At 31.3% G+C, this 16,083-nt stretch overlaps 1 protein-coding gene across 5 annotated transcripts in view; it reads right to left on the bottom strand.

Moving 5' to 3' along the window:
* Positions 1-2,096: 2,096 nt before the first annotated feature.
* LOC118181208 (homeobox protein Meis1-like) overlaps positions 2,097-16,083 on the bottom strand; it is a 476,047-nt gene continuing 462,060 nt past the window's right edge. For 4 of the 5 annotated variants that reach the window (XM_085823298.1, XM_085823297.1, XM_085823296.1 and 1 more), the window contains exons 9-11: positions 13,403-13,461; positions 7,900-7,986; positions 2,097-4,781 (exon numbers count right to left, since the gene is read on the bottom strand). In XM_085823298.1, the coding sequence (XP_085679424.1) occupies positions 4,543-4,781; positions 7,900-7,986; positions 13,403-13,461 (385 nt within the window). In that variant the 3' untranslated portion in view covers positions 2,097-4,542. The remainder of the gene's footprint in view (positions 4,782-7,899; positions 7,987-13,402; positions 13,462-16,083) is intronic. The other variant, XM_085823299.1, reaches the window with a different exon arrangement.

Here is a 16,083-nt window from a genome sequence, read left to right as displayed (position 1 = left end):
TACAGGCATGTTCGAAGCTTTTCTTAGTTTTATTAACAGAATCTTTGTTTACGCATGATTCTTAATAATTGCTACAACTACCACTTGAAGCTGTGTTCCTGTCTTTGTTCATACTTTGTTTTGATTAAGGAATAGTCGTTGATTTCAAAATTCTTCTTAATAGGTATTTTAATCATTTCACACATACTAAATAATAATGTAAAAAATAGAAAATTAATGCACCTAAAAGCGTGCTTCTACCCTTTAAATATTCCAATAAAAGTCCGTATCTGACCTCTTTTCTCCCTCGAAGTATAACTTCACTAATTCGTTCGTTTGCAATTAATTTCGACAGATCACACGCCAATCACGTGTTTCAACATAAAAAGGATTGAAGTTATTCTAAGAATGTTAAAAGATCCCCTTGCTTCAGTAGGAGAGTTCAGAAATTTATACTCAAGTTAACGTAGCTAAATATTGACTATAAGAGTTCATTAAAATTCTGGTTACCCGGCTGATATGGAAGAATTATTTATGAAATACATTTACTGTATTTCATAAATAATAAGTGAATTACATTTAGGTGCTTTATGCACAGTGAGAGCAATTATTAACAGTACGAGACTTTTAGGTTGTACACTTTCCTCTATTGAACATACTCTATATAATCTCTCTTCATAGGTATTCAAAACGATTGCAATACTAAATGTCGAGACCAACCAGCGTCCAAGCGATAAAGTCCCTGAACACTGGTAGTTTGGTCAGAATTTCGACTCCAGCGAACGGGCTGGCTGCAGGGACGTTTTTGTGATTTTGATCATGTGTAACGTGCTAGTACGAGCCAGTTTCCTTTAGAAAACCCTCTACGAAGGCATCCCTCCCTTCTGTGTAGTGTCTTAGGGAGGAACACGTAAATAATAATATACTAGGTATCTCTAGAATGTGTGGCTGCAGATCCATGTTTTATCTTTTAAAGAAAAGCAGGGTAGACTTTCAAATTGCGATAAATTGGCAGCCATGATATCTTTTAGTTAACTTTTTCTAGAATTTCTAAGAGTTCCATGGTAAAAAAAAAATAAAATATCAACAAGGAAAAAAAAATCCGAAGGCTTTCAAGATTTTACTTACGCTTAAAGGGACTTTTTTAAAAAAAATTTTTTTAACGTGTGTTACCTCTACGTATTAAACTTCATGTTCTTCGTACTTAAACCGTATATAATTCAAGAACAATATCAGAAAATATTGTAAAGCAGCATAGCTTTAGAATTTCCCACACACAGTCTCACGCGTTGGAGATAAAAGTGTTTTTTCCGTACAGTGTTGCCATTGCTCGCTTTGAAATCTTTGATAAAAAATTCGTTAAGGTTTTATAAAATATGATACAGATAATAAAAAAAATTCGAAATTCAAAATTCGGGCTGTTCAGGTGGAGGATTATGTTACATACTACATGCCTTTATGCAGATGCTTCATTATTTAATTTCTTAAATATAATACAGCACAATAACATTTGGTGGTAACAATTTGAAAAGTGATTCGTCGTTTATGGTGATTCAACTCAAATTCTGGACTAACGCCCCTTTGGGCTAAAAATTGTGTTGCTTTTTTAATAACAGTACCTTTACTTCTACACTGCATGGGGATCTAATAAGTCTTAGTGAACTTTACCTATATTGTTTTGATCATACTACTAAAAATCGATAAAATTTCACTTTAATTTTTATGTGAGGTAATTAAATAAGCTTAGACAGTATTAAATACCTAATTACCGCTAATTAAGATATAAGCAATTATAAATTGTATTCTAAAGCGAAGTGTGTAGATTCAGGTGTGTAGGACACAGTAATTTTAAATAAACAACGCCATTTTGTACAAAGGGAAGAAAAAGGAATAGCAGTTTCATAGAAATACTGTGATATTCGTCAGTTGACAAATAGTATCCCCTGGTAGTAAAAACAATGTAAACATATCATTATAAAAATTTAATTAAGAACTGATATATGAATGGCTGACTACGTTCTTTCAAACCATCAAAGCTAAAGATTTGTTCAAAAATAAAATACAATTTTGTTTTATAGTATTGCATGTTTATATTCATAAAAACACAGACACATAGAAACGTTTGAGAACATTTTTTATTTCTTACATTTTTTTTTAAATCGTTGACAACAAATTACCAGCGAACTGGCTTATTACAACACTACCTCACATACAATGCATTGCCACCTGTAATCTGTACAGAACAAGAACTGGTGGGGTGTGTCCGGAAAGAAAAAAAAATTCCACTTTCCCCAACAGTTTTGTGAGAATTACATGGATATTAGAACCCACATTATGAGTGGGAAGAAAAAATTACATACTTCAACAAGAAAGTTGCAAGTTGCTTTGCATATTTATATATAACAGATACAGAGCAGAAAAACTTGTTCAAAGAGACTTTCCACATAACTTTTGTTAAAGATAGTAATTTACAAATTCTAAAGTTTCTGATTTTTATGTATTTTATACATATCGGTTTCTATTATCCAGCACTTTTGGATACAAACTGTGCTGCTTACACGATATTCACAGCACATATATTTTTACAATATGCAGCATATATGCACATTTTAAATAAAATTCATAGGACAAGCTTTAATATCCTAGCATCTTCATATACACTGCGTGTATTATTAAAAAGATAATTTGAAACTTGAAAAATCGAAATTTTACAAAACTGCTTCAAATTTTCAGATGTTACAAATTAATATAATTATAAAAGTTGTTCTTTTATTTAGTTTGTGATGTCCCTTTTTAACATTAAAATGCATATAATTAAAAACAGAAAATTTATATTGTACATAAGTTTTCAGAATCCAATAAGTTGAGGTTAAATAAGTTCAAGTTTTAATCTTTAAAAAAAAATATTTACATTTTAGTCCCTAAGCATAGACATACGGGCTTCAAATAAAAATTTTCCCATGGGTAATAAAATTTTCACTTGGATAAGATTAAATAAAATGCGAAATTAATCAGTTTAAATGTGCTCTTTATTTAGATTTCACAGAGTTTTTAGAAACCAGGTAAAATGTAAGAATTCTTAATATTAACTGGAATAGCTGATTAAGACTATTTGAAAAAAAGTGTCCTTTAAATGTAAGTTTCACATTTGAAAATATAAAATAAAAATATGAAAAAATAACTATAGTTTTGCCTGAATAATTATGTACTGTTAATTGCTCGCTTACACCAAAGAAATGTTCACCATAAGAATAAAAGTAGTGGTTCTAGTTAAATTTATGTATTTTAAATTGTTTATTACAAAACTAAATGCCTGACATTTTGCATAGTATTTAAAAAAATTGAAAATTTATAAATTTAAAATGAATTAAATTACATCATATTTATGATCTTACAATCTAACATAATTATAAAATGATTTATTTAATGACGAAAAAACAAACAATAAACAAGTCACAGGTTAAACATATATTAAAATGTAATTTAATCGATCAATGAACAAGATTTTCTACTAAATGCTGCTAAATAAAAAAATGGGTTTCAACCCGTAGTTCAGTGTAAAACTCTAGGTTTCTAAAAAACTTCTTTTTACCAATTAAAACAAATTATTTATATACACAACCATACTTAACCAATAAATTGACTTCCTCACTCACGGTTTCATCAACAACGATAGGGATTATTTTATTGATTATTGTAGTCAATTTTCTATAACTGAATGCATTTATTTAAAGCAACCCTAAAAATATGGAATAAGATAATACAACTAATATCTTCAAAGTGATGCGACTTATGAAAATACAACATTCACATTGCAAATAATATTATAATGCCCTAAAACACTTACTGACCAATAATTCGCATTCAGTTTCACTGGCCAGGATATCAAGGCAAAAAGAAACGAAAATAAATTTAGCAATATTTACCGACAATAAATCATGCTTACAAAATTTGAATAAGAAAATTTTTTACAATTAACTTTATACTTCTTTATTTAAATGCATCTGACTTGACGCAAAAGATAAATCAAAAAAAAAATTTCTTAAGTTTTTGCATACAAATTCTATTAAAAGAAATAAATATACATTTTGATAATATTATTCCGGTAATAGCAATTTACATTTATATTCATAAAAAGAAAAATTTTTTTAAAATAGAAGTTAGCAATTAAGCAAGAAATTACAAACGTAAACAGCTGCGTAAAACATATTTTAGAAGAAAATTATAGGCAATTCTCTATTGAATATGTGCATCACTTTTTTGGATTAAAATACAATTCCCTTACATCTAAAATTAAATAAAAAATTCTCATACATTGCCAATAAGAATTATAACAATAATACAATAATAACACTAGTGAGGTGATTATTTTAATCGAAAACATTTCTTCCACATCCTACCCTTTATCGATGGATCAGCACAAAATCATCCAAAGGGAAAAATAATAAAAAGTTCGAGCTGCATAATTCTTTTCGTGTCCGCTCCATATCTTACAGAACACAGAGGGAAGATTAAGATAAGAATGGATACAGAAAATGGATGTCGAGAATGTGATGTCTCAGCTTAACTGGCATGGATGTCCATGATGTGCCCTCCTGAAGCATCATAAGGGGAGCCTTGAGGTGGTAAGCCTGGGTGACCCATAGGTCCATGGGCCATCATCATAGCATGAGGGTGTCCAGGCAGAAGCATAGCTTGAGAATGGACAGGAGAACGTAGTTGCGACATTTGTGTGTAACCACCCATTCCACCCATGTGGCCCATGCCCATTGCACCCTCACTGCAAGACAAATTCTGCATTCCTGCGAGAAAAAAACAAGATTTTTCAGATTACAAATAAAAAACAAAGGGCACTTTTTAAAAATAAAGAAGCAGTTACAATCTTTTAAATAAATAATTTATTCACTTCACAGATTTAAATGTATATTTGTAAGTAAATGACTTCAAAGGAAGAAAAATGAAACGTACGTATTACTTCGGAGTAGATAACGAAAAAGGAACGCATTTCAATTACGTTTGACTTTGCCTGTAAATGTCGTTTCCTTGCATGCTTAGTGTTAATGCAGAAAAAGCAACTTTACAAAAAATCTATTTGTATTCGGCGGTTAACTTTCGTACATTTTACGCTGTCGCCAAGTATCGCAGCGTACTAATATGCTCTTGGACTCATTTCCACTAACACAATTCTTTTTGACTCTTTAGCTTTGTTATTAAGCTTCGCTTTCTTCGCACTTATGCAACATGGAATTCAACATAGAAGTCACAAAATTTTTAACAGCATAGCGGCATACGTTAAAAAATTGCTGATATAATGTTAAGTGTTGGCATGCATTTTTATATTTTTTCTGTCTTTTCTCATGTGATCATATCAATGTCCAATTTCCTTAGTAAGATAACTTCAAAACTTTTTTGTTATTTTTATTATGAACTTTTTATATGTTTATGTAATAAATATAACGTTTTTCGATAGTTCATGTCACACAAAATTTGTCAAACTTCCATTGAATCTGTTTAAAAATATAAGGATTACAATAAAAGCACTGTACGTCAACAATCTTATTCATGTCACAAAAAAGTTCATGTCACATAAAATTCAACAGCAAATTCACAAAATATTTAAAAGCAGCTTATATTTATAATTCTCGATACAGAATTAAGAATTATGTATATTTTTTACATTCGTTATATTATTTCTTTAAAAGCTAGCCGCTCCTGAAGCCAGCCACCTAAAATTCTTATTATAAAAAAGAAAAAGGGTATAATGATTTTAATGAGTTCAATCTAGTGTAATTTCATACAAATATTTAATATTTCTAATTATATATCTCATAATTTTAATGCAATTTGATTTTAGTTAGTCCTATTAAAAGTCAGAAAAAATATTCTTAAGGAATGTGTTTATTGCTTTGAAATCGTTAAGTTTATTCCTCAATAAATTTCCAGCTTAAATTTGTATCTATCTTAGGCTTTACTGAATGGCAACACACTAGTACATGGAAGATAAAAGTATTTTATTTGTGGCCGCGGCAACACATTGCTTTCAAATAGCCGAGTTTGTTGATTAAAATTGAAAGATGAATATCTTATATTTTGCCTAATAGTAACAGTCTGACGCCCTGGAGATAAAAATTTTTTATTTCGAAGAGACAATTCTCGCTTTAAAGTCCCTGAGTATGTTAATCGAAATTTCATTAAATTTTTACAAAACTGATGTAAATAATAAAACACATCTGAAATTCAAAATTCCAGCTTCGAGTTGGACATGTTCGTGTGGAGGACTACGCACATTCAAAACTGGATGTCTCTAGATGCGACGTCGTTTTTCCCAATGCGAGGAACAAACATTCATACCGATTCCTCATTATTAATTTTTTAAAATATTACATGGTGGCAACACTTTGAAAAACGATTCGGACAAAAAATGAGTTTCAATACTAACAACATCTCTAGCGCTAATAAGTTGCTTTTGCGCTATACCTTTTAGGTTAAAAAAATAAGCGATTAATAATAAAGATAGAAGCAAAATCAACAATAACACAAAAAATAATACTGAAATCAATTTAATTATTGTTCATTTATAAATTAACATAAAATCTTAATTAAAAGTGGAAAAGAAACCTTGAAAAGCATATAAAATAATAATATATTAATTATATGCTATTGCTTTAAAGAAAATGTGATACTGTGGTTCCAGTGAATAATTTTTAAAACTAAGTTAAAATAAATTGCAATTAAAAGTTTTAACTTAATGTTAAAAATTATTCACTGAAACACACATGATGATACCACAGAAATATGACAGCTTTTAATACCATTAGGAAAATCATATTGAGAATTTATGATTCGAATAATTTTTTGATTTCTTTTTTCTTATAGCATATAAGAAGATTTAAAATGTTAAAAGAAATATAGTCAACATTTTTATAAGAATTAATTTATGCAAAAAGTAAGCTTATAAGCTGGCAAAAACTTGAACAATTTTACAATGCATTCGTTAAGAAACCGTGAAAGTTATATTTGAAAATAAATGAATAAAACAGTTCCTGAAAATTGTACCTCTTCATTCTGTGCGCTTCCTAAAATAAGGCTTATTTCACATCAGGTAATAAAGATGTAGTTGTTTCGAAGAGCATTAAGTTTTATAAATTTTTTGGAGGAATAGCTTACCATGAACCAAAGAACGTACGCTTTTAAAGTAATTTGACCTATTAATGAGCATGAGAACTAAAATGAATTTGTACAACCATGAAATTTATTTAGAATGATTTATTACGTAGCGGAAATCAGTGACAGGAAAAAAAACCCTCTTGAAATTGCGACATGGACATAACAGGTATTTACAAAAACATTCTAATTCAGTAATTAATAATTGTAGGATAAATCATTTGATTTTGAAACTAAAACAGCGTATATTATATGTTATATATATTTATAATGAATTTTGATCTGTGCTTTACTTTTTCATACGTTAAATAAGATACATTCCTATGACCTCACAGATTATGTGACTTATGTATAGCTAATGTAAACAAACAATGTAGATGACCTCAGACATCACGTGACTTATGTATAGCTAACGTAAACAAACAAGGTCATTCTTTCTTTTATGTATCTCACGATTCAATTTTTGGATTAGAGAGATTATGAGTATTTTCTTTATGGAGATATGAACTTTATAGAAAATACTCTTTAGTATTTACTCTATTCTTTGTCAATTAAAGTAACACAGAATGCCGATAAATTTGATTATGAATTTTTCAGAATACTATAGTATTCTAGGCTATATTTTCGAACATGTTGTAGGTTCTTTAATTCTAACCCAGACAGGAAGACATGATAAAAATGACCCAAAGGACAGACATGATAAAAACCCGCGATCGAGTGGAACTTATATTTATTTGAAGGAGTTGGATGTCTGACCTGGGGGTCTAATATGCATCTGCTGACTGCCATCCATCATATAACCCATGCCTGCACCATCTGGTCCATACGCAGCACTAGCTCCTCCTAACGAAAAACAGAAACAAAAAGGATTTTAGAAAACAAAATCATAATGCATTAAGCTTCGCCATTTTGTAAGGCGAAAAGTATAAAAACAAAATAAAAGCCGTTAATGGTTTCAAATAAAAAAATAATGCTATATATAGGTATTTAACAAGGAACTAGCGTCTGCGTTTTCTTGAAACGCTCATACGGACCACCAACTATACGGAATGATTAAAAAACATATTTCTTCTATACTATTTTCACAATACTATCTTTAAGAACAAGTTTAGGTGCATAAGCATTCCATCATCATATATCTCTTAATGAAATTATTTTGAAAACTGAGGAGCATTTGAATGTAATTTGCTAAAACATTCATCATAATACCCTTAACAGAAATAAAAAGTTATAGACAAGCGGCTACCTGAAACCCTGAAATTAAAAGACACGCATCATTATGACACCAAAATATAGCAAAGAAAATACCTAATAAAATAACTAATATAAGAATGGAATTAAAATAAATATGCTTTAATAGCTACTCTAACAATAGTACAATATATAATGCAAACAACACTGAGTTTCATAAAAAATTACATAAACTCTTATTCTTCGAAGAAATACACACTGTAACTTACAAAATTTGTCAAACTTCCATTGAATCTGTTTAAAAATATAAGGATTACAATAAAAGCACTGTACGTCAACAATCTTATTTTTCTATAAAAATAGATTTTTGGTGACAAAACTAAGCATTAAATTAATATTTTCTATTAAAAATTAATTCCTAATCATTTCGGTTAATAATGAAAAATATATGCAATTTTTCTCTAAATTTCATTAATTTAGGACGGATGTTTCGAACATGAACGTGCAATTATGCTTTCTTCTGACAGTAAAGTCCTTTGCTTAAACCTGAGTATTTCTAATAATACATATTAAAAAGAATTTAAAACTATCTGAAAGCTTATATTACGCCTAAGGATATAGATTTTATATCACGTCCAAGGAGCGTTTTGTTTTTAACGTTTTGTGTATTACCTTTATTTATTAAATATCACGGTTTTGCATCTAAAATACATAAAATTCAACAACAATATCACAAAATATTTGAAAACAGCATATCTTTAAAATTTCCGACAGAGAGTCTCTCGCGCTGGAGATAAAAATGTTTTTTTTTCGTACAGTGTTGCCATTGGTCGCTTTGAAATCGTTGATTATATTAATCAAAAATCGTTAAAGTTTCATTAAATATGAAATAGATAATAAATAAAATTCGAAATTCAAAATTTGGCCGTCCAGGTGCCCATGTTCGAGTGGAGGATTACGTTAGTCAAAATTTGGTCGTCCAGGTGACCATGTTCGGGTGGAGGATTACGTTATTCAAAATTTGATGGCTCTAGGTACCGTAGTTTTTTCGCAATGTGAGAAACATACATACATTTATGCAGATTCTTCATTTAATACAATGCAGAGCGATAATATTTGGTGGCAACAATTTAAAAAGGTGATTCGCCGTTTATAGTGAAACATCACTAATGCTGTTTTGAGACTAATAGCCCTTCTGGGCTACCACCCCTTTAGGCTAAAAATATAAGTTAACCTAACTCCAATAAAGTAAGCACGGATTCCATTTCTCAGACGAACACGTAACTCATGCAATGTATTTTGTTCAGCAACAAAACCAAATTTTGCATTACATATGACAACATATTTTACATGATGTTTCTGATGCTTCACGCGAACTCCGATGTCTCTGCGTGATAACTGTTTACTTTCCGAAACGTAATCGCGAAAGCTGAACAAATTCAGAACATAATACCCGTTATTAAAAACGAGAAATCGCATTTATTTCAATAAGTAATAAACTGATAAAAATATCATAAGCACGAAAATTGTTTCGCAAATAGTGTATACAAGACAGTACAGTGGAAACGCAAACGTCTCGATAGAGCCATACAAAACATCATTCAAAAGAAGCAAGCCTACCAATAACGATAAGTGGCTCATTCATCAATTCTACAATACAACAGATAGTATAGAAAAGAAATAAAAAACAGAAAACCGCTATCAAGAGAACGGGTGGGGGAGTTATGGGTACTTACTATACGAAATCGCCCGGTGTTGTGAGTCTCCCTAAAAAAGTTCTTTCTTAGTAAACAGGAAAAAAAAAAATATCCGCGAGCACGCTCAGGGGATTGATAAAGCATCAATCATGAAGCTGTCAATGGAGACGGGGAGACTTGGTGTGTGCGCGCACGATAAAAGGGAAATTGCAAAAACTCCTCTGCCTTTCACAGCCGTCGCCTAGGGCAAATGAATAAATAACGAGCTATTATTTCTAGGTTGCGCCGAATAATGAGAAAATGGTGCAGAGGTGCATCTACTTATATTTATGGAGAGTCCTGATGGATACAAAATGGCTTATATAATGTCTGTTTTAAACTGCCATTTAAAAAGAACAGCACTGTGACCACAGACCTACAAGAAATGCAATCAGATTCTCGTTTTTCCACGGTGTTTGCATTTGTTACAGTAAATTATATTTAAAAAAAAATCTAGCATAAGAAAACGGTTAACTTAAGAGAATAAATATGCAAAGAAAAGGAAAAACTTTTCAATTTACTACACTAAAATGTTCAACTAATAAAACAGGACTTTGTTGTAGCCTTTTTCTATTACACAACGTATGATATTAAAATCGGCGTATTTCCTGTTCTGGCATTGTGATGGTTTCATGACTCTTTGCAGTATAGGATGGAATAAGACACTGTAATGGTATCCTCAAAGATGCAATCAGATTAACGTTTTCGCACAGAATTTGCATTGAATACAGTAAATTATTTTTAAAAAATTCCCCCTAGCACCAAAAAAAACGGTAGTTTACTACTTAGTGTAGTTTACTACACTAAGATTTCCAACTAATAAAAGAGGACTTTGTTGTAACTCTTTTCTATTACCCAAATGGTATGATAAAAAAACCGAGGTAGTTCCTGTTCTGGTATTTTGATGCTTTCATGATTCTTTGCTTTGATGCTTTCATGATGGAATGAGATACTGTAATGGTACTTAGGGATTAAATGGAATGAAAAGACTCAAAATATTACTTAATAAATCTCGATACAGCATTTGTCTGAAATCTCGCGCAACTTAAAAACAGTCCCAGTAATTCCCGGCGTAATAATATGATGTTATACTGTTAGAAATCTCCTTTATATTTCTAATTGAACCATTAAATTATGAAGATATTTTAATTTACTTCACTTATTACATCCTCCTTAACTGAGATAAAAGGTAAAGACAGAATTTTTATATGTGCATAGTAATATCATCCAACAAAAGACAGAAATACGCTTCGTATAAGCATTTTAGATGTCTAAGATCTCGAAAATCTGTCATGCATTCTGATAATGGTTCTCATGTACTATGATATTTGTTCTCTTATGTATTATGCTACTAATTACCTTGTACATTATGATACTGGTTCTTATTGTGCTCTAAGGCATCGTATGAAATATCACGCATATTTAGCAGTAAATAATCATTTAAGACTACATTTGGAAAGCTCAAAATGTATTATTGCACAAATGAAGGTCTACTATAATAAAAATGTATTATTGCACAAATGAAGGTCTACTACAATAAAAATGATATTACTGTTTTTATAAAATATTTTATAAAGTAAAAATTTCCTTTTAGACTAATAAATCAGAAAATTCTTTATTTACTGTAAGGACAATATAATTTAACCTTCCCCTAACCATTAAATTTAATGTTAGCAGAACCGTATTCAGAAATTAAAACTGATTCCATATTTATGCATAATAGAAAGTTATTTTTTCCTCAAATTTTAATTCACGATGTCGGAGAAATTCCACGTAAATAAATAATTTTATAATTACAAAAGAATTAATTTTTTATGAAGCAATTTCAAAAGAGCGCAGCAAATATTAAAAAATCAGTTCTGAAATTCAAAGATGTGAATTTATTATGGTGAAATTTAAATGGAAATTTCATATGTTTAAGGATATTTTCACGCGTTAAATGATGTGGTGTGGTGGTATTGTATTTAATTACGGCAAAGCACACTAGGGCTATCTGCCTAAGGGGAGGGATGCCTTCGTGGAGGATTTTCTAAGGGAAACTGGCTCGTATACACGTCACACATGGGAAAAACCACGAAAATATCCACGCAGCCAGCCCGTTCGCGGGATTCGAACCTCGGACCGAACTACCAGTGTTCAGCGACTTTACCGCTCGGCCGGGCGGGCCACGCGTTAAATGAAAGATTGCTTTAAAAAAAACGCCCCTTTTTTGGGCTGGTTACACTTTTTAATACGATAATCTAATATTATTCTTATTTTGATTTTAAGAAACAATTTTTTAATATAGTTTCGAAAAATCACAGCAATCCATCCACTCATTAAGCATCATTTACGAAAGTTTATTAACGACTGAATTTGAACACAACCCCTTTTTACAAAAACTTAGAAGTATAGATGGAAAGGGAACTACAACCAAAGTTCCAATTTCCCTTTTTCCTCTTCTTCACGCTAAAGTTTTCCTTCTCGGTCAACACAAAGCACGGGCTTTTCAGAGCCATACCGAAAAGAAAAGGAGGGGATGCGAATTCTTCTTCCCCCAGCTGTCCAAAGAGGAATGATTGATGCGTTTTCTAATGAGAGTGATACGGAGCCTATCTCAGTTTCTGGTTTCAGGCTTTCAGGAGCCCCACCATTAAGCGCAATCTCTCTACTCACGAAAAAAAAAAAAAAAAAAAAAAAAAAAAAAAAAAAAAAAGAAAAGAAAAGAAAGAATTTTGTCCGTTAACCGTTAAAGTTAAATATAGAAGTAAATTCGGGCAGAAAAATAGAATCATGTTTATAGTAACTTATTCCTTCGCCTTTTTCAACGATTTTGAGTTGCCTTGCTGCACGAACGCAAAATGTTTTACTTCGTTCGGTGAAGAGAGATTGAGGAAAAATCCAGATTTTCTAGATTAAAAGGACTTGCTTTGCTATATTCTACAAGGCAGAAGCCCTAACTACCGCAGATGTTTCTCGATATCACCAATAATATGTAATAAATAATGATATAAGGTGTTGTATTTGCAGTTACAATATCTGCTACTGTAACTGACATGAAATACCTAATACTACTACTTGCAATTAACTATCTTTGATCCTACCACTGGGCAAGTGCAGTAGCAGATGCTACAAGTGTATTGCATTTTGAATAAAATTATAAAATTTTGTTTTTGAATTTCTAACAATCAATTTTTCCTCAAACAAAAATTTTCAAATGCTTCAATCACTAATCTAAGTCGTTTCATGCAGTATCTTCTCAATATTTTTATGACGTCAACAATTATATCTTAGTAATTAGTGCAATAAACGTAAAAGCTAAAGAAAATCTCAAAATAAAATATAAAACTTACCAGCTCTATTAGACTGGTCAATCATTGGTTGCACTATTCGCCTTCTGGCATTAATGAACCTAAAAATAAAAAAGAAAATCATGATTTTTCTTTTCACTACAAGCACACTAAGAATAAGAGACGAAACTTAACACTTCTAAGCTATTTGAGAATGATGTAAATTTAACAGTTATTTTTAGAAGTTCAGATTTCTAAAGACACAGGTAACAAAAATAAAAGTCATTACAAATGTACAATGTTATTCATCTTTTATTTTAACAGTATTTTATAGTTAGGAATGAACTGAAGTTTCCGAATTTGGTAATTCAGTTGGTTTTACAATCGTAATAAACAATGACAGTTGTGTAAACTTAAAAAAACTTTCAATTTGAGCGCAGTCTACTTTGAAACCAAACTGCTTCTATTAAAATGTATACAGAAGTTTTCGAGCCTTGATATTCTAAACATAAACAGAAAACTATTTCAAATATCATACTGTTTATTTTCTGTGTACATATGAGTAAAATCAATGATTTCAGTTTTGTTCTCAAAACTAAAAATGTAAAATCTGTGATTTCAGTTTTGTTGAGCGTATCCAAAACCCCGTGCCACTAAAAGGGTTAAAAATATTCTAATACATACATTCCTTAAGAAAGTGAGCTCTGATTTTCTGATTTAATTACGTAGGTCTATTTTACCATAAACTTCACTTCTGTGCGCTAATTCAAACGAGATTCCCCCATTATAAAATCATAAATTCAAATTTAATAGGTCGATCGATTCATTAAAATGACTCATGCAATTAAAATGGTTTTTATCCTTTACACAGATCCGATTTTAGACACCATAAAAGATAAAATTCTGAAATACTCAGTTTTCTACCATAAGTAGAACTTTACGCGAAATTCTTCAACAGAAAACTAATCCTGAGCCTATCCAAAAAGATTTACCATTTATTTCCTGAACTTCAAGAAACTTCTAGCATTACTTTCTTTTTAAATTGTAGGTGTGAAATACACAGATAAATTCTAGAAACCTCGTAAAAAAGGATGACGGAGATACGGTCAGCCCATTTATTTTCTTCGGAAAGAATATCCAGCATTTGCTGTCGTAAAACGGTCAACGTCATTTTGCTCCCTCCTTCCACATCGGAAACTTGCTCATTTTCTCTAGCTATAGAAGCGCAAAGGTCCGAACTTTGCTCCCTTTCGTATCAGTTTGTCGCGGACAGTACCATGAAAAAGGAGATGACCTTCCGTTATTTCTCGCCATGAAAGGAAAATATCCCCACAGTTTTTTTTCTATTTTCACATGATATTTATATTTATTTATGTCCCTCTTTTTTTTTATCCAACTCCACTTCTACTGAGCAGAAGACGTAGCTGGGGAAAATTCTTTTCGATACAGAGCAAAGGGGACAAATCTCTATGAATATTGAACTGTATATCTATCAGCATTATGGACAAAAAACGTCATATTAATATTAAAAGACTTCATTTATTTTTTATTCTTATTCTGATGTCAATGGAAATAAAGCTCCTTTGGATTTATACATCCACTATATATTATGTCCATTGCCAAGCTATCTTATAATAATCCTCATAAATGATTCATTTCGTTAACAAACATCCATTTTCAGTTGTTAGTTTATAGATATTACCGGCAATGTATGAAACGTTGCTATACGCAATATTTTATAAGGTATTTCTCCCGCCTTCTTAGCGTGCTTTGGTGGTGCAGTGGTCTGCACGCTGGGCGCGTATTCCAGAGGTCCGCGGTTCGATTCCTGGCGAAGGCGTTGCTCATTTTTCATGAATCTTGCTTCCAAAAAATATATAATATCTCTACAGTGACGCTCGAACTAAAAGGGTGGTGGATGATGATTTTCCACCCCCAGAATTTGGCGATTGGGTCCCCTAAAAACCCCAGTGGCCCTTTAAAAGGGGGAGTACATTCGGTATTTCTCCCGCCTTCTTAGCGTGCCTTCGTGATGTAGTTGTCTGCACGCTGAACGCGTATTCCACAGGTCCGCAGTTCGATTCCCGGCGTTTCATCTTTCCTGCTTTTAAAAAATACCTAATGTCTCTACAACTTAAGCATTTAATAGAATGTCTGGCATTTTAGGGCAAATTATGACATATGAGAATAATTATATAATTTGCATAGGTATTGTATATAACTCCTAGGCAATCCTATAGAATGACAAATGCTCTTTAGGAGAAGTATGAAGTAAAGGTCATGATAAAGCTACCATTTAAAAAGATGTTCATTTTTCAAAAATACAAAGGTTATTTTGAAAAAATAATGAAAGACTGTCATTAGCAAATTTTTATTCAAATACGCAAAAACAAAATTAGTCAGATGATCTTGGCATACCATAATAAATTTGGATTCTTTATCTGCTGAGACTGGAAATCAGTAAGATCTACCAAAACGGACATTAAATTCAAGAAATCATGGGTTTCACAACAATGCCCTTTTCAACATCCTTTTGTTTTTTTCTGGAATGGCTCACAATAGTGGATGTACTACAGTTCAATATCATTACGTGTAACGTTTTTGTATTTGCTTGAAAGTTCTTTCAACATTCTGTCATGTCCTCCGTGCCCAGCAGCCAAATGATTTTCATGAAGTATGTGAAATAACCCAGTGTCCGTGACGTCATATTGTATGGTACATACACTTTCTTTAACAGGATATAC

The sequence above is a fragment of the Stegodyphus dumicola genome, chromosome 9 (assembly GCF_044657685.1).
Source record: "Stegodyphus dumicola isolate Sdum_Otavi_A_Nest chromosome 9, ASM4465768v1".
In the NCBI taxonomy this organism is placed as follows: Eukaryota; Metazoa; Arthropoda; class Arachnida; order Araneae; family Eresidae; genus Stegodyphus; species Stegodyphus dumicola.
This window is presented reverse-complemented; position numbering and strand designations above follow the sequence as displayed.